Source organism: Montipora foliosa, chromosome 1, assembly GCF_036669935.1.
Source record: "Montipora foliosa isolate CH-2021 chromosome 1, ASM3666993v2, whole genome shotgun sequence".
Taxonomy (NCBI): Eukaryota; Metazoa; Cnidaria; class Anthozoa; order Scleractinia; family Acroporidae; genus Montipora; species Montipora foliosa.
In genome coordinates, this window is record NC_090869.1 from 39,004,298 (window position 1) to 39,024,297 (window position 20,000).

A 20,000-nucleotide genomic window follows, 5' to 3' on the forward strand; every position below is an offset into this window, starting at 1 on the left:
AAATGTGATTGACTCAACACTCGTTAGGGCGGCTCAATTCATATCGGACATCAAAGTGCTGAACAAACCAAGGGATTTCGTCGTAAAAATGTTCACTCAGCAACGACTTCTTCTTCTACAGAATAAAGTTCAAAAGCGATCCTGGTTGTTACTCACATGCTAGCCCAATCCATAAACTGGATAAAGAAGATTGGCAAATTGATTGTCAGAACAATGCGTCATTTCTGTCTCGCTGAGTTCAAAGAAGCGACGGTCAAGAGAGTCACAAGGGAAGGCTGAGCGAATGTCCACATATCTAACCAATCAGAATGTAAACAATTGGCGTGACATCGGATAGCACAGTTTTTCCCGCTCGCTGAATTCTGATTGGTCAGTTTAAATTTCAGTAGCTCTCGCGGCATGCAAGGAAACTAGTTACAGTGTCAAATGGAGTATTGCCTTCTGGATGAGCTCTAAACTTGAGCCCGTGATATGGTTACGTGTACTGGTCACATTGGCATACATAAAGGGGCAGACGTACGTACGGACGGACGTTCATGACGTCATGGCTATAAAACCAAATTTTCTCACATCGACGGGTTACCATATTTTCTTAACTATGGTGCTCCGCGCGCGCGGAGCTCCGCTATTAATAACCTTGCCTTTCAAAGATCAGAAATCTGCCGACTCCGTTCGCAAGCAACTAAACGACCTTGGAAAGAAAATCGATCGTGTAATACAACCAGTTTTCACAAGTAAGAAAATCTCTGAAGATTTAAAAGTTACGGAAACAAAGCCCTCACTTGTAAACCAGCAATGCGTTGTGTATGAGTATCAATGTAATTCGTATGATTCGAATGATATAGGCTGCAGTCTAGGCTACACGAGCCGCCACCTCCACCTACGCATCGAGGAGCATAAGTATTCCGTCATCGGTAAACACCTAAAGGATAAACACAATCAAAGACCTACCAATCTTCACGAGCATTTTACAATCTTAAAGAAATGCCACGGAAAATGTGAATGCCTTATTTATGAGATGCTTTTGATAAGGAAAAAGAGACTGTTTATTTAAATTTTCCCATTCTTTTGTTTATTCCCGCCTCGTTTATTCCAACGTAATTTGTCACTTACTATTGTATATATAACGTTCACTATATTGTTATAATTTGCATTTGATAATGGTGACATGTCGTCGCCGAAACGTCATGTTTTTATATCGCTATTTTTTATTCTAAAATGTTTTTCAAAACCCCTCATCATTATTTTTTTTTAGTTATTTAAAGGTAGCGTGATAACTACATATAGTTCCTGCTAACGTATAAATGTTGACGTAGATGGATATGAGATGGTGCGCCGAGTTGGCCATAACCAGTCTCGTATCCAACAAGCACGAATGGAACAATTGTTTTATAAAATTTTTCATTAAATTCTGAAGGCTTGGACCCTTGGACCAACCGATAATCGATGAGACAACCGATAATCGACGACCGATAACCGATAACCGTATGACCATATTAAGTCAGACGGTATATGAGCTGATAACCGAGACTGACTGAACTAATCAGAAGGCTAGTAAGAACCGCAATTTATTATATAAACACCAATGAAATACCAAGTGAGCTTTCGCGCGAAAACACGATATCGTCACACGTGAAGACAACATGTTATCTTCACACGTGAAAAGATCACTGTTGCTATGGTTACATATGAAAATTGCGCCTTTCGATGCCTTTCGTGAAGTGATTTAGTATTTCATTGGTGCTTATATAATAAATAGCTCGAAGAGAAATCTCGTATCTCCGCGAGGCCGTGTAATATCCTCTATATCCGGGGTCGAAAATTCAATAATAAAATATTTGCTGTGTTGAAAGAATATTAATTGTCTTAATGAAATTTCCTTTGCTTTTTTAAAAATCGTAATACCTAATAGTAAAAGAAAATCAGTCAATAAAGTTGACAATTTGGTTCCACTTTGTTTTGATGCACAAGAGATCCAACATGGCTGAAAGTATTGTGGAAAAGAATCTCGAAGCAAGCGTGGACTAGGAACTGCTTACAAATAGCGCCAGTGAAATATGCAGATAAGCTCAAGGCCGCTTGAGATTTAGAACCAAAATAGGACGCTGTCCTTTGCGATAATAGGCAAACGACGATAAAATCAAGTTCGGGCTGATCTTTCATATACCGGATCCGAAATAATTAATGTCCGTAAAACAAAAGAACAAAGCGAACATGACAATGCCTAATTAGCAAAGGCTAAACGGAATAACAATGGTTCTTTTGTCATTTTTGTCCGGTATATGAAAGTCTACCCCAAGTTCGTTTTAAGAACCACCACTGTTTCCAAGTGACATTACTTAAAGTGCTCCTGTGAAGAAAAAAAATTAAAAAAAACAGTTCTTCTTCTTGGATTTCAAAAGTATGTTAACTAAACACCAAGTGACCCAAGTTTTAAGCCTTGATTTCCAAAAGTCACCTTTTATTTCAACTGGAATTTTCCTATCTTATGGTACACCTTTACTATTTTTAAAATCTTGAGATTGCTGAAACGAGGATACAATGACGTCTGACTCACTAGTTTAAGAATGCAATTGAATGTGTGTTTACGCGGCTGAATATATATGCAACACGGGAGTTTCGGGCTTTTTGGCCCGTTTCAAACGTCGAACTTTACATGTGCCGAATCTAATGCAAATGAGAAAAAAAATCTATTGTTTTCGCTCATTTGCATTAGATTCGGCTCATGTAAAGTTCGACGTTTCAAACGGGCCTCAGACTTTTAAACTCGTGTCTTGCATATATAATAAGCTGCATTTACAAGCTGGAAATTTAAGCCATTCAGTCACTTTTCCCTCGATTCAACCCTTTGAGGTTCAATCGGTCAGTCTTTAACTGACGTGAATAACGGCGGAAGGTGAAATCCAAAAGTTACACTCAAAGTAAACATCTTTCGGATGAAAATGAAAGGTGAAAATTTTGCCAGTCAGGGGTTAAGCACTTTCAAAATGTGAAAATAAAAGGAACTGGTTTTTTTCATCATAGTAGCACTTTAAGGTAAAGCGTTTTATTGAATTAACATTCCTATTAGAGTGAGTTTGAATCGAGTGTCGTAAAACCAAAACCAAAGTATTTACTTTGGCCAATCAAAAAGGACGGAGACAATCCAGTAAACCAATCACAAAATCGACGTACTTACACGTAGCCGACACAAAACGCTGTTAAATGTGCATTCGCGATCCACGATTGGTTTTGGTTCCACTTCTGATTGCTTGAAAAAGTGGCGCGAGAACTTTGAACCAATGAATGAGTGAAGTAATCATAAATCAAAGAAATTCACTAATTACTTTCGACACTCAATTGAAAACCGCTCTATGTGGCTCACCATTTCCATCGTTATTTTCTCTTTTAGCTCGTCTCCTTTTCTTTCTGATGTACCAAATAGTAAGGAATACACCTGCGAGAACTGCTATACTGGACAACACTGCAGCTGTGATTGCTCCTAAGAAAAATTGAAAAGAAATGCTATTCAACCAAGTTGGGATCGACAATAAGATAATACTTGCTCAGTATCAGGATCCTCAAAAGGACACAACATTTTCAACTTTGCAAAACATGTTTCGACATATCATCTTCAGTTGCAGCAAGTTAATATATACAGTCTGAATACCATCGTTATAAAATACGTAAGGTTACATTTTAGCGTTACAAAACACGTCAAAGAATTCCGTTTGAGAGTACTTTTAACAATTTGAATTAACGGTGGTTTATTCAAATTCAAACTCAAACTGTATAACTTGCTGTAACTGAAGAAGACAAAGTTGTGTCGAAACATGTTTTGCGATCTTGAAAATGTTGTCTCTTTTTTGATAATATTTGTTGCGCTGCTAATTTTGCAAGTGTTAGCTCAGACTTTTTTTGGACGGAGGGGGTTAATGACTTTTGGTCAATCACCCCTAAATGGGGGCTTGTTTTCGAGTTGATACAGAACTCCTTACCCGTTGAATCTTTGTAAATCTCATTGAGCAGTGGAGGGAGTGCACCTGGAAGAGAAAGATGCCCGTTTTTGTTGTAAAACAATAAGGACGACAGCAATCCAAGTAATAATAAAATCATATAAGTTGGAAATTTCTCATCAACACGCAACGATGAAAAAATTCAATGTGTTTTGGATGAATTAAGTGTGAAAAAATATTAATAGGTTGAAAAGTTTTAATCGTGGGACAATGGAAACCGCAAATAGCAAACAAAAAGAAGTGCTCAAACAGTTTTCAACAGATGCTAAAATTTGGAAACATCCACTTCGAGATTTTATCAGTATGCCTATTTTTTACCAAAGAATTAGGCTTCCGTTGTTTATAAATATTCAGAAAAATAAAACATTAATGCTATCGAACTTTAGAAGACTCACGTGGTTTCAAATTAATTTACTTCACCACGTAGGTCTTTTTGTGTTGAATAATCATAAGGGATCAGGAACTTTATTTAAGGTGGCTAACTACAATTTTCCGAAGAAAAAGATCAAGATTTTGAAATCTTTGAAATTAAAGCAACGGAATGTCTCTTCTGAAGTGTTAGTCACTCACTACAATTGATGTCAAATGTAATTTTACTCAACAAATAACTGCAAATCAGGGGAAGATGCTAAATATAGTGACCGAGCTCCTGAATGGGGGACTGGAAGCCAGACATTTCAAAGCCTTTTTTCTCGAAAACTACAGTTGTAGCTGTACGACTCCACCTTAAAATTTCAGGATTTCCTTAACAAAATAAACGAAATGAATAGTTAAATCTGTCAGACAGGTTTCTCGCAAATGGCAAAAATTTTGATTTTTGTCTATTTTAATAATAACTGAAAAACTGTCTGATAGATCTTTTTAAAAAAAATGTTGAAGGTCTTGTCTTCATATTGTTTACTAATTCCCAAAATTTTAACCCTGGTTGTACGACTAGATTTTGACAAAAAAGACCTTTGAAATGTATAGTTTCCAGTTCCCCTCCAGAAGCTCGGTCCCTACATTTAGCATTATTAGCATGAAGAAAAGCCTGGGAATCGAACCCAGGTCACATTGGTGGGAGGCGAGTGCCCAGCATAATCGGGAGCAATCGCAAACAACAAAAATTGATTGTGTTGTGCCCACAACTAATGTTCCTGTATTAAGACAAGCTTTAATATAATCATTACTACTATTGGATGCAAGAACGGAGATATCCCGACTAGCAACTCGAAAGATTTCTCCACTTTTTCGCGAAGAAAGAGTCATACATTCTTAGAATCAAAAGATTTTATTGGTGTCAGGCATGCGAAAGAAACACATATGTCATCTGCAACCATGCCGAGCAAACTCGCTCTTTATCAAAATGCCAATCTGCCGCTGGAATCCGCACTTCAGTGATTCGTAGCCAGTACGAACGCAAGGAAAACACTAATTAGCTAAAATAAAAGTTTTCTTTACCTGCGGGAGTTTTCACATAATATGGCGCACTCGCTGCGCCATCACCCTTTGCAGTGAACGCAAGTATTTGAAAACTATAGTTCGTGTGGGCTGTTAATCCTTCGATATTTTGAAAGGTTTTCCTTGTGGAAACAGTACTTTTCTCACGCGTTGTGCCGTTTACGTCACCGTACAGCACTTTGTAACCAAGCACCTTCCCATTGGTGTATTCCGGGGGCACTGGGTTCCATTCGAGTAGTACCGCAGATTCTGTAGTAGTTGCTGATATGTCTAAGGGAGGGTGGTCTGGAACTAGGGAAAGGATAGGCGTGCAGTAAGTATTTGCGTACACTTGAATAATACAAAAACCATGCTTACATCACTTAATAACAAAGAGGGCAAAATTACTGAATGCTGATTGGTCAATGAAGAGGGTATTTTTTCTTAATTTTGCTTGAGAAGAGGGCAAAATTACTCGCTCACGATTGGTCGAGCGCCAAAAATTCTCGCTCCTGATTGGCTGAACGTACGTCTTCCACATTCAGTTGGTCTGTTGGTTTCTTCTGTTTGAGCAAAACAACTTCGTCTTCATCGAAGTTTGTCTTTTAATTCGCGCTGCATTCGCCGAAAAGGCATAAAGATTAAGAACTAGCTTTAAAAGATGATCTGGAATTTGAATTTTCGAGTGACAAGAAGAAGGGCAAAAGATTTTTTTCATGAAAAGCTTAAAACTTGGATCGACTTACATGGCGCCCGGCGTAGCGGGATTGTGTGGTTGAAAAACAAAATGATTCCTTTCGTCAAGGGCTTTCAGTTTACCACGACATCTTGCAGCTCAACAAAAAAGGTCACAGAACAATTTGCCATTGACGGGAGGAACAAGTAGCTCAAATTTGGTGGATTTCTTTGGACAAACCGTTTGCTATGTTTACGGATGCGTATTTGCAAGTGGTAAAAACCTCTACAGCACAGGTGAATAAAATAAATTGAAGCTTAACATTTGGTTTAATCGTTGTTACAGTTGTTCACGAATGAAACTCGTATTTTCCTCTCAAGTGGATGTAAATAACAATCATCTATACTCGTTTTGGACGCAAAGAACAAGTTGACTTGCTTGTCTGTTTGTTAGTTGTTTTGCTTCCGAGCGAACGAGTGTTTTAACTCCGCTTAGCTGTCTGTTTTTCGAGGTGCCTCAACAGTGTTAAGAAAATTTTGCCCTCTTTGTTATTAACAAGTAATCGCAATGGGTCCTCGTAAAATTAAGGATTAATATCACTTGTGTTTTCAGAAGTTGCTGAAATTGCCCTCGTCGCTGCGCGACTCGGGCAATTTCAGCAACTTCTGAAAACACGCGTGATATTAATCCTTAATTTTACTCGGCCCCATGCGATTACCTATACTAAACGAGAAAGATTGTGAACTGTTGTGGCAAAATCACATTCTAAGTAACAAGATCTAACCATGATTACAAAATTAGGGGAAAACCTGTCCGCACTAATTATTTTAAAATTTTCTTTCTTTAATCGTTATATTAGTGACTGGGACTCTTTACCTGCACATGTGATGTCATCACCTAGTCTTTTACATTTTCATTGCTCAAACATTTACAACCTCACTGAAATTATGTACGCATCCTTACTAGCCCTAGTGTTTATTCATTTCTATGTGTGAGTGTGTGCGCGTTGAGCGCGAGTGTGAGTGTGCAAGGATTAGAAATGGATTTGACTTTCCCCTTACTACCATCCTGCCACCCTATTATTTTCGTAATGGTTGGCGAATTGTTAAGTAAACAAATTTAAGTGAACAATTGCGCGATACTGCATAGCAAGCAGTAGCACTAATATCGCATGCGAAGTGTAACTCAGTGTTAAAATGAAATGTCTGAAATTGTTCTCTTTGCTTGAATATCTGTAACGACATTTAAGTTCACGCGAGGTAAGAGCTTCATTTGGAGAAAAGGATTGATGGTCATGGCGATAGATGTTGTTCTTGCCACTCAAACATAAAATTTAAATCTTCTCTCCACCGTGTAATATCCTCTCTATATGGGTTGGCATCCTTCACTTCAATGAAAAGCGGTAAAGCTCTCTGAAAAAAAAAAAGGCAGGTAATATTTTGTTTTCAAAGTAAAAAGTCCACATAGTTACCATCTTCGTCTGTTTGAACAGTTACATCTTTTACTGGCCCCTTTCCACGGTGAGTGTGGCCGCGAACTTTGACCACATACTTGTGGTATTTCTTAAGCCCGGTGAATATGACGTTTCTCGACCTTGTGAAGTTCTTCATCTCACCTCTCCCTCCTTTCTCTTCCGCAGATTTTATTTCAACTATGTAGCCCAGTATTCTTCCATTACGTTCGCCGAAAGGGATTGGGCTCCACTCTGCATATAAACTGGTTGAGCTTTGATTCCACGCCTTCAAACTTTCAGGTGGAGCACCGGGGACTATACAAGACAAGAGTAAATAATGTTGAAACCAGATTATTGTATGTATTCACTGCCTCGACTGCCGAAGGATGGAATCACAGATCATGAAGGATGACTTGAGGTGATTCCCTGGTTTGCATTGCGCAATCCTACTGCGCATAATTTTGATTATTTCTTGCGTCATTGACACGTGCATTTGCTCGTGCACGTCGGCGGATTTTCATTCGCGAGCTTAATCTGTCAAGGAATGGCTATTTTCTCCTGAACGGATGCGGTGACCCCATTTGGTATTTTATATTTTTTGCTGAGAACGGTGGCTTCGTAGAGTAGTAAAAAAATCAGCAAAAATCTATCGCCAGTTTTTTGGCAATTTCGTAAAATTGTACGGAAGGAGCCATTACGACTCGAACAGATCTCACTCAAGTTAACTTACCCTTTTTGGAGTGTTAAGTACTCACAAAGGCATTTAAATACATTTTTCAGGTACGTACTTGAATTATCCTCAGAAATACACCAGGCTCTGCGTTATATTATTGATTATAAAATTGAGCTAAATTTATCCAACATTGGGGATGCGCACGGCAATTCTCAAAGTGGCTTAAATAGCCGTATTCGTCAGCGTCGTAACATGGAAACGAGCATGGTAACCCCCGTTTTTATTAAAATTTATCATCTCCTTGACATGTTACAAAGTACGACGTTTCATCGGAAATCTATGACAAGTTCTATTTCTAGGGAATCACCATACGTAAACCTAATCTTTACTTAATTTCCACCTCTGATGATCATTTGTGGATACGGAATGTTTCAAATAGCAAGGGATTGTAAAAGTTAAATGAGCAACTTTAGCATTTGTGCAGCAGCCTAACAAAAAGCAGGCTTGCTCTGTGCAATTGTGTTGACTGAAACGCTTCTAAATTGATGTTAATATCAGTGACTCCAATAGAGATCAACTAATTTAACGTTAATGATTACAAGTTCGAGTGAGGCCTAACTCTACTGTGAAGTTTTTTATATCCAATTATTCCAACAGAGATCAACCCCAGTATTGGAATTGGGCCCAGCCCACACAAGGACAGAGAAACACTCTGATCAGGGTGGGATTTGAAACCACGAACGTTGAACGTTGAACGTTGTTTGTCAATCAGATAGAAACCGTCATTTGTTCCAAGAGATAAACCACAGAATACGGTAACGATTACGCAGTCAGTGAGTCAGTGAGTCAAAGAGTCAGTCCGCCAGACAACCAGTCAACCAGTCAGCTATTCAGCCTAGTCAGTCAGTTTAAGTCCGTCGCTCTGTCATTTGGCTGTAGTGCATCAGCAAGTCATCATCAGTCAACCATTCATCATACCGTCTTCGTCAGTTGAAATGACGAGTTCTTCACTCCACGAACCGTTTCCAAAGTTGTTATAGGCCCTTAGACAGCAGCTATAATTCTTGTATTTTTCAAGCCCTCTGAACACACAGCTATGATTCTCACGTGGCAAATCCATGACTTGTCCTTCTGAGCAGTTGACTAGATTGCAAGCCACGTGAAACCCAAGGAGTATTCCATTCACTGACGACTTTGGAATATCTTCCCAGTTAACCTGAATGCTTGTTGAGCTCAAGTTGTGACCGCGAAAATCAGAAGGTGGACTTGATGGCGCTGATGGAATGAGAAGATCGACGAAAGTTGGTTAAATGAATAAATAATAATAGCCATAGCTGTAGACATTCGTATTAAAAGAGATTTCTTTAAGCATAAAACTGTAAAAACGAACGATAAGAAAAGATAAAATCCAACGTTTCGGAGTAGTCATGACTCCATTATCAAGGAAAATTTGTATCTGGTAATGCAAATTACAGTATTTAAATCGATTTTTGGCGAAGAGTATTAACAAAGGTGCAAAGATTATAAAAATACTTTCGCAGGAATGGAGTCTGATTGCACATTGAGATTTGGCTTTAAAGCTTCCATGAAAAGCATTTCGTGCACTAAACAGCCACCAATTGTAAATCAGCAGTGTGTTGTTCATAGTTTTCAATGTGACCTGTGTGATTCGGGTTATGTACATTACACACGCGGACATTTCCATAATCGTGTAGTTACAGGTTAACGCACTCAGCGAGTGAATTGTCGGGATTTACCTGCACACGTTCACTAACAATGAACGAGAAATTTCAATACCGCGCGAGGCTTTACCGAGTGCGGTATTGAAAATTTCGACTTCATTGTTAGTGTTGTAAGCCTCATTTTACTATAACGGTCATAGCAATCCAATTTACGAAAGTCCTGTGAAAAGGAATGGTGACTGGTATGATGAAACTGGACTTTCCTTTGGTACGTGTTGAGCGAATGTTGCCTTCCTTTTTCAGTTATTCTAACGAATTCTTCACTAACAGGTCTCATATGCCTTACTTTTAAGAACACTTTTATACTTCCTAACCATTCTCTTAGCTTCCAGTCAACTTAAAGGTGAAACCTTTTTGTCCCGTATCATGTTTGCATATGACGGGATTGGAGATACGCACGTTGATTGGCTAATTTTACAAATCTTGGCCAGAGGGGTCGTTTTTAATATAAATGGTGCGAGGAAACGAATTTAGAGGAGGAATATGTGATTTGCAACTTTCAAGTTATGAGTTCCTGAAGGTACTAACCTTCTTCGGCGCATCTAGGCACGCCGCAGTACTCCCATTGCACGGTCTCATTCGTGGTAAAACACCAGGGCCCATTCAAGCCGAACCCCCCCCGGATTACGGCAAAAATCGGTGCAATTTGTGATTTCCTTATAAATCGATCCCGTGATGTTGTGTTCCCGAGAAGTTGTGGCATTCCATGACTGACATTTGTATCCGGAAACTGTTGTGCTTTTGTTCCCATGGTAACCACGCCCATCTCCATAGAAACATTCTAACAAAGAATCAATCTCCAATTACAATTATAATTTTTTGTCACGGTCATATAAACGCGATTGAGGGATGATTTCGTTTCGTAAGTTGGAAATATTTATAGTTTGGTATAAGGTTTTGCACTAGACGAGAATACAATTTAAATCAGACATACCTTTACTCTCTAGGATGTTTAGTTGTTCTAAATAAGACATAAAGATAAAAGTCATCAAATAATAATTGTGGTGGTAAGTGAAAAAAATAATACTTGTTACCTTCTCAACAGCATCTTGTGATGGTTGATGCGCAAAGTTAATAGAGAAAGAAATTTCAACTCTCGTTGTAACGAAATCTCTTAATCAAAGGAAAACAATGTTCCCGCGGAGAGTTGCCCATAAAAGGATATCCCTGTGGCCCTGGGGGGTTTCAAATAGCTTGGGCAAAGATCACTGAATGAAGGCTGGTCCTCATTCCAGGAGAGAACAACTAGTATTCTGAAGTAATTGAGCTCATTGCACATTGATTGGCTTAGATGAGAATACCTAGTAAGACAAGCTGTACTCATTATAAATCGTCGTAGAAAACGACAATTCCTCAACGAGATAAGCGAAGTACATCTTTCGAGTCATTGCCTACTGGTGAAACGCGTTGAGGTAAATAAAGTTTGCCCAAGCGAAAGCAAGAAATACGCTTGTGGAGCAGAGCAGTTCTTCATTGGAGGCAGTGTGGCCCAGTGGTTAGGCCGCTTGCCTTGAGATCCGGAGATCCCGGGTTCAAGACCCGCTCTGACCGCTCGTTGAATTTGATCCTGGTAGTCCCTGGTTCAACTTCCCAGCCGCACTTGTAAATAGCCAACTGGTTTGCCTCCAGCCAGTTGGGATTCTTAACAGTTGTCGTTTCGTTGTGTTTCATTGGCCCTGAAAAGCCCCTATGGGGAGCGGTCAATTATGTATGTATGTATGTATGTATGTATGTATGTATGTATGTATGTATGTATGTATGTATGTATGTATGTATGTATGTATGTATGTATGTATGTATGTATGTATGTACGCATCTGTTCCACTCTACTCCCTCTGGATTATGTGAAAGAAAAAGAAAAACCTTTGGAACGTAGTAACCTTGTATCACATCAGGATAGTAGCAGTTGCCTGTTGGATTCCGATATGGTAGAGTTGTACAGTTTATGATTTCAAAGTTTAAACGCAATGAGAAAGGCTTTTTTCTATTAAAATCTTTCACCGCTTTGATTTCTTGATCACACACTTTTAAGAACTTTTCCTCGCATGCTTCTCTGCAAACTGGCTGAGGCGAGGAAGAAATGTAACATCGTGGAAAGTAGTTATGACAATACATATCATCGACCGCTGCAAGACAGCTTTCGCGCACTTCAAAAAGTTGCTGTAAAGATGATTTCAGATCGTTAAAACTCCGCGTTATTTCGTGATTGTTCCGGAAATCTTCCATTTTTCCAAACACTGGTGAGTTACCAAGGATTTGCTTACAGTAACCGTCAGGAAATAGCACGTCATATGCTTTACAGACAATCCCATTCGCCCTGCCTGTGGCCAGCCATCTGAAAAGAGAAAAAAATGAAAATAACTAGACGCTCCAAGAGCGTTCACTGGGTTGCCTGCGGTATGAAGGGACTGAGTTGGGTGGTATTAAACTGCAGCGTTCCAGGCAATTTTTTTCAAGTCGGGGATCATTAAGACCATTTAAGGGGTCACCCAGAAGTCGTACCAGCAGAGGCCCTTTGGCTCACAAGTTCATACGACAAAACAAATCCTTTTCTGAGGTTAAAAATCTTGGCTACCGGCCTATTAATCATTTGTCAAAAAGAAGAAATTCCTGTCATCTTTAGAAAAAATAGACACGCATTGCTTACGTATGGTACTGAAGTAACACAGCGCTTTATTTCATATTGTCAACTGAGCTGCGTTTTGTCTTCCAGGAGATTCAAGTTGTCGTTGCGTAATATGTAGCTCTAACAGTATAAGATGTTGTTTTGGTATTGTATATTGTAGTGCCATGGTAGAAGTCTTGGATAAATAGCCCCCTGAGAAGACATGTGGTTACTAGCAAAGTACTGAACGCTGAAAGATTGAAGAAAATAAAAGGGAATCGAGAAACATTGGCTTCTGGGCTGACATGTTGATCATTTTCAAGTTCCCTCACAACTTCTTTTCACCACAAGCATCTGGCATCTTTGTAATACAAACGTTCACTGAATTAAACCCTGTCCGGTGGGGTTAGTATCTGGACGGGCGACCTAAAAAGTATACCACTTCGTAATAAAAGCATAGGACCGACAATTCTATTTTAACGCTAACAAATGCGAACCAAGCAAGGTACAGATTTGGTTAGCTTGCTTTATGCAAAACAAATATTGATGCAAAAGTAAATAAATATTGACACAGTTTTTAGGAAGAGCATTAGGAAGTTTTCAGGACGGTCGATCGAGAATAAAATATTTTGCCATCAGTAACAAAATTTACGATATGAAAACAACATTAATTTTGAACCACGAATATAAAAAGTTACCATCAGCGAAAAACATTTTGGGAGATTTTTGCAATTTTGTTATTGTACTTTTGGATGCACCGATTAAATCGCAAAATCGAAAGTGACATCGAATTCAGCGGGCGCCGTGATCACGTTACCGCGGCGTGCACGTGTTTACTCGCGAAACAGTGAAGCATCTATGTCAAATGATAGAAAGATACCGGGTTTTTGTTTTTGTAGGTTTTCTTTTTCTTTCAAATGTTAGAAACCTTGACAAGAAATGTGCGAATTCAACACAAAGATCACAATCGCCCAACTCTTGAGGTTGACCATTGTTTCTGCAAAGTCAAAATTTACTCTCCAGGACGAGGTTATTTATCACCAGGTAATTCGATCGTTTTGGGAATAGCGGCTACTTTATTATTCATCAGCGTCACAATTTTTTTGCCGATTTTGGGGCTCATTTTGTTGAAACTCAAGCACGCTTTCAACAGACCTGTTTATTTTTGTGACAGAAAACTCTTATATGAATATTTTTGCTCTGACGAGCAGATCCTTTAAGGATTTCCCTTTCTTAGCCGATAAAAGGATAGGTGGTTGCTTGAATATCTGACGAAGTAACGGTTGATTTTGTTTTAGGTGCCATTATTTGAGGAAGGCTTCTTTTAAGTTAGATATTGATTGTTGATACTGTGTTGCAAAAGGCAAGATTTCTTTCATTTTTTGTTGTTCTGTTTAAGCGCTGTAGCGCTTCCTGTAAATTATATTCCTGATAGGATTTTCTCTATTACATTGCGTGGGTAGCCTCTGTCCAGCAAGTGTTTATTGATATTTGGAATGCTTTCTTTGAAAGTAGACTCTCAGGAATTTGTTGTTAGGAACCCGCCCTTCAAGAATCCATTTTTAACACTTGGTTGGTGACACGAGGTAAAATGTGTGTAGTGGAAGGTTTAAGTTGGCTTAAAATGTGTCTTGATATCAAGGATCGACTGTTCCTTGAATTTGTTGCCTTTGCATACAATCGTATCTAGGAACACAGTCTCAGTGTAAGAGATATCGGCCCTGAATTCTATAATTGAGTGATGTGAATTTGCTTGTTCAATGAAAGTCTCAATGCCGGGCTCACTTAGGTCCCATAGGGAAAAGATGTCGTCAATGTAGCGTTTCCAAACTGTAGGAGTAAAAGCTGTTTTGCTTAGGGTTTCGGTCTCTGCTATGAATACGTTATCAAAGGAAACAGCTATTTTCATTCCCATAGCCGTCCCGTGAATATGAAGAGAATGCTTTCCATTTAATCGGAAAGAATTTTCTTTGAGAATTAGCCTAAGTATTTCTCGAAGTTAGTGTGTCGGTATGGGAGGGCTGTCTTTTTGTAAAAATTGTTGTATGCTTTGCATACTGTGTCAATCCCCTCGTTTTGTGGTATATTTGTGTAGAGGCTTGTGACATCCATCGATACAAGGAATGTGCAGTTTTTGACCTTTGTGATTTCAATAAAGTTTATAAAATCAGTTGTGTCTTTAACGTATGACTTTTGTGACTTAGATATTGGTTGAAGCAATGTGTCAACAAAAGACGAAATTCTTTCTGTTGGTCTATCATAACCCGAGACGATTGGCCTTCCTGCAAGAGTTGGTTTGTGAATTTCTGTTAGACTGTAGAACTCTGGTATTCTTGGAGGGCAAGGTGTTTTTGGTCATGTCGTCAATGTGGTTTTCATGGTGGAGTTTTGTGATTTGGTGTGATACCTTGTTAAGAAATGCAAGGGGTGACACACCACACTGATTCCCTTCCTGTGTGAACACGAATATAGAACCTTTTATAGCTTTGCTCTAACGAGCAGATCCTTAAAGGATTCTCCTTTTTGTATGAAATGTTAGGTGGTTTAAATTTGGCGAAGTAGGGGTTGATTCTGTATTAAATGTCATTTTCTGAGTAAAGCTTCTTCTAGGTTTGACACTGACGGCCTGTATTATGTCACAAAAGGTAAAATACCTTTTTGTGTCTTGGTATTTCCTTTAAGCACTGAGCCCTTCCTTGTGAATTTGATGTCTGATAGTAATTTTTCTATCAAATTGCGTGATTAACCTCTGTTCCGCAAATGTCTTTTAAATTTTGAAAATTTGGAGAGAATGGCTAACGTAGCAAGTAAGCTCTATTCTTGACATCCATGCTCCTGTTAAAACAAAAACTGTTACTCTGCGTCTTGCTGCACCTCGGTATTCCATGGAAATTAACAACTTGAAAAAACATCGCAGGAGATTGGTACGGCGATGGCGAAGGACCAAACCTCCAGTGAATCGCCAGTTGTTTATTGATCAATGCCGTACTGTCAACAACTTAATTTGTTCTTCAAAGAAATCTTATTACACTTCACTAATCAATGATAACTAATCGGATTACAAGTTTCTTTTTAAGACAATTGACAATCTGTTACATAGAAAGTGTTCTACACCATATCCACCCTGTAACTCGCCCTCGGAACTCTTAAATAAGTTTGTTCATTTCTTTTCCAATAAGATAGCTAAAATACGGGTCGACCTAGATGCTGCAGCTCCTATCCACCCAGTTCAAAATGTCAACCGGGTCTGTCCTTATACGTTTGATGAGTTTAACACGGTAATCGTTGACGAAGTCCACAAATGTGTAGTGAAATTATCTTCCAAATGGCGCGATCTTGACCCTCTTCCTGGCTACGTCACATGAAACGCTCTGGACACACTGCTACCATTTATCTCCATTGTTATTAATACTTCGCTACAATCTGGCCAAATTAAAAGTTGCTAAGTTACGCCCTCTCCTTAAGAAGCCTTCCTTGGATCATACGCAGTTTTCCAACCATGGCCCTGTTTCTAATCTTACCTTTATCAGCAAAGCAATTGAGAAGTCTGTTGCTAACCAACTGATTTCCTACATTAACAATAATAATCTGTACGACACATTTCAGTCTTCCTATAAACAGTATCACAGCACAGAAACGGCTCTTATTCGTGTGCATAACGACATCGTCACAGCCATTGATAAACCGTAGAACAGTTATTTTATTACTTCTGGACCTCTCCGCAGCTTTCGATAGGGTTGATTACGATATTCCTCTTTCTCGTCCTCAAGAGCGCTTTGGAGTCAGTGGCAAACAGTTATTATGGTTTCAATCTTATCTGTCCAGGCGCATGCAGTATGTGTCCGTTGAAGGTGGGGCTTCCTTGAGACATGCTCTTCATTGTGGTGTTCCACAAGGTTCAGTTTTGGGACCCATTTTGTACCTTCTTTATACTTCTCCGCTTTCCGACATGGTTAAGAAATTGAACTTGAGTTACCATTTTTATGCTGATGATTCTCAACTTTACTTGTCCTTTCAGCCAACTATACCTGGGGAAAGGGCTTTAGCTGTGTCTAACATTGAGTGTTGTGTACATGAGATTGATCACTGGATGCTGGTTAACCGTCTTAAACTGAACAAGGATAAGACTGAACTACTTGTTATCTCTGCTAATCATCTACCTAGACCAGTCCTTCAAGAAATCTCTGTTGTCAATGAGACTATCCGCTCTGTACAGATAGCTAGAAATATTGGTGTCATTTTTGACAATCACTTTCATTTCAACGATCATGTTGCAAGTATTTGCAAATCATCCTTTTAAAATCTCCGTAACATCAGCTATATAAGAAAATATCTGTCATCAACCACTACTGAAACACTTGTTAACGAATTTATATCTTCAAAATTGGATCATTGCAATTGTTTACTCTATGTACTCTATAGCCTTCCCAATTACCAAATAAAAAAGTTACAGCACCTCCAGAACGCTGCTGCTCGTCTCATTACTCTTTCGAGAAAACATGAACACATTACGCCTATTTTGTTAAATCTTCATTGCCTTCCGATTCATTATCGTATCATGTTTAAAATTTTACTCATCACGTAGAAGACTCTTAACAATCTGGCACCTTCGAACATTTGCGATCTACTTATACCTTACATTCCATCTCGTCAGCTAGGTTCATCATCAAAGAATCTTCTTTATATTCCGCATTTTAATTTGAGATCATACGGTGCAAGATCTTTCTCTCCGGCAGCCCCCACACCTTGGAATACTCTGCCGCCTGACATTAAGAAAAGTCCTCAGTGTCCGTTTTTATATAACTTTAGCCATTTTTGTTTTAGTCTTATATACTGTATTGCTCTTGTTACGCGCTTTTAAACTTTAAGGATTCTAGCGCTTTATAAATATATTATTATTATTATTATTATTATTATTATTAAGAGTTTCTCCCATATATTTCCTGTGATTCCACAGACACAAAATTACAGAGAATGTATGGAGATAAAAAAAAAAAAGCAATATTTAGGAATTCCAAAGAACGGATACCAAGTCTAGTTCATCGATCTCAGTTGTGAAAATTTTTATTTTGGTTTATGAAGGCGAAAGTCTGTAAAGTAGAGTCATGTACAGCATAGTCTGCTTTGCATTTCCATACAAACCTTTGAATTTCCCGCCATTTTGTCCTGATTACCCATGATGCAATCAAGAGCGTGAACTTGTCTATTGACTTATGTTCAAGTGACGTGTGGGCTTGTGGAGATGTGGATGTCTGGCTTACGGATGTGCGGAAAATACATGCTCTGGAACTTTGGACCTTTGGAAGTGTGGACAAATGGGCATGTGGAGCTTTGGAAGTGTGGACATGTGGACCTTTGGAGTTGTGGACAATTGGGCATGTGGAGCTTTGGAAGTGTGGACATGTGGACCTTTGGAGTTGTGGACAATTGGGCATGTGGAGCTTTGGAAGTGTGGACATGTGGGCACGTGGACCTTTTGGAAGTGTCGACATGTGGACCTTTGGAAGTGTGGACATGTGAGTTTGGGGACCTGAAGAAGTGTAGACATGTGAGCATGTGGACCTGAGGAAGTGTGGACATGTAAGCATGTGGACCTTAGGAGATGGGGATGTGTGGGTCTGTAGAGAGGGGTACCTATTCGTTGGCATGTGCACATGTACCTGTGGACATGTGGCCCTGCGGACCTACAGATGTATGCACAACACATGTTGTGGACATGTAGGCATGTGGACCTGAGGAGCTTTGGATATTAGGACCTGTGTGAGATGTGTTTGTGTCGGACTGTGTATATGTGGACGAGTGGACATCTGGGCATGTGGGCGTGTGGAAGGGTTCAGGTGAAACCATGATAGAAACATGATGGATATCTTGGTTCCTCTGTTTGGGTTATACAGAAAATATCAGGTCGCTTTATGCGGCTGTGCAACAACAATGTCGTTAATTATTGTTCATTATGCAAGTGCACAGAATAAACGTAGGGATAACTTAATGACGTAAACTGTGATCCTTTGCTTACAGAAGCAACCGGATTTCAGTTCTGTGGTCAAGAGGAAAGTGAAAGGTTTCGATGCATTCCCTGAATTTTTGCCAGAGTTGATTTTTCCCGAACCGGATGTGCGGCGTAAACCATCTGAACTAACTCATCAAGTCAGAGCCTGATTCTGCTTATTGCGATTTTCATAATTCTCCGGAATCTCATCTTCAAGCGCCAAGGGCCAAACTGCGTTTTGAGAGTTGACCGGAACCACAGATGCCGAAATCAATTGAACCGCGTCATAGCCTACCAATCAGCATCTTTGTTTCCCACGGTACATTCGACGCCGATGGAGAGCGACAAAATTTTGCTGAAGAATCTCTAAAAAGTATCATAATGTTATTCGAGTTGTAAACTAAACAAAATCTCCAATTCACTTTCCGGAGGCGGAGTCTGTCTTCCAGGCTATGTTCAGAAATTTGGTTGATGGAAGCCAAAACACAGTTTGAAGGTGAGATTCGGGAGAGTTACAAAAATCGCAGTAATAACCCCGATTTTGTTGTAGTTTTTTAATTTTCAAAGATGTGGTTTGTGATCCAATTGCATATACCCAAAATTGCCGTTGTAAAGGTGTATATGGAACCAGTTTGCTGAAATGGTCTGATTTCAAGAGGGCCAATGGCAAATGAGGGTTTGCCCAAATGAGATCAAATGAATCACTCGTTAGTTTCCTCACCAGAATAAAATGTCAAAAGGAATGGAAAATTTCGGGTAATTTATATTTCTTGCGAAGTTGAGAATTTTCAAATTGACCGCGACCAGAAATTACTGATTGATTAACTCTTGGTTTGATTATATCTGATTCTTCTTTCAGAGTTGGTGCTGATATAGCTCCAACCACATTAAAATGTGGTCAGTATTCATATTGAATTTATTGCTTTTTAACTTCTAATATTTTAAAGTCGATCTAAAATTCACATATAAAATACGCTTCGTGTAAGTAAAGATGAAACGGCAGTACCATCAAATGTCATGCCAATCTGAAATAATTCTTTTCAAAGAGAGCTTGTTCTATGAAAGATATTTTAAGTATCACAGGAGAGGTCAAAGGAGCAATTTTTTGGCCCCACTTATTTTTAAAATAGGCCTTCACTACGCCGATAGCCTCCAACAGTCCGAGAGAGTCGGGTCTAATTGGACCGTGGGTTGACATTCGAGAGGTCTAAGGTTAAGATAAGGAGAGGAGGCGCGGTCTTGTGTTTCGGTTGCGCTGGGTTTAAATTCCTCTCTGACACCAAACTGATTTTCATTGGAGGTCCCGCCGTGCTATCTAAACAGTCAAGTCTTTGTCTTCTTCCAAATTGCGGTTCCTTAAGCTTGAGTAAATAAATGTCGCCTTCCTTAAAAATTAGTATCGCTATTTTAACTGCAAATACTTTACCCTGATGTCTTTAGATTATTAT

The 20,000-nt window shown here is 39.1% G+C and overlaps 1 protein-coding gene across 1 annotated transcript in view; it reads right to left on the bottom strand.

Annotated features, from left to right (window-relative positions):
• Positions 1-12,924, bottom strand: part of LOC137968144 (uncharacterized) — a 40,701-nt gene extending 27,777 nt beyond the window's left edge. The window contains exons 1-8 of the mRNA XM_068814773.1: positions 12,896-12,924; positions 11,771-12,293; positions 10,487-10,739; positions 9,195-9,491; positions 7,562-7,858; positions 5,436-5,726; positions 3,978-4,022; positions 3,365-3,481 (exon numbers count right to left, since the gene is read on the bottom strand). Coding sequence (XP_068670874.1) covers positions 3,365-3,481; positions 3,978-4,022; positions 5,436-5,726; positions 7,562-7,858; positions 9,195-9,491; positions 10,487-10,739; positions 11,771-12,293; positions 12,896-12,924 — 1,852 coding nt within the window. The remainder of the gene's footprint in view (positions 1-3,364; positions 3,482-3,977; positions 4,023-5,435; positions 5,727-7,561; positions 7,859-9,194; positions 9,492-10,486; positions 10,740-11,770; positions 12,294-12,895) is intronic.
• Between the last annotated feature and the right edge of the window lie 7,076 nt (positions 12,925-20,000).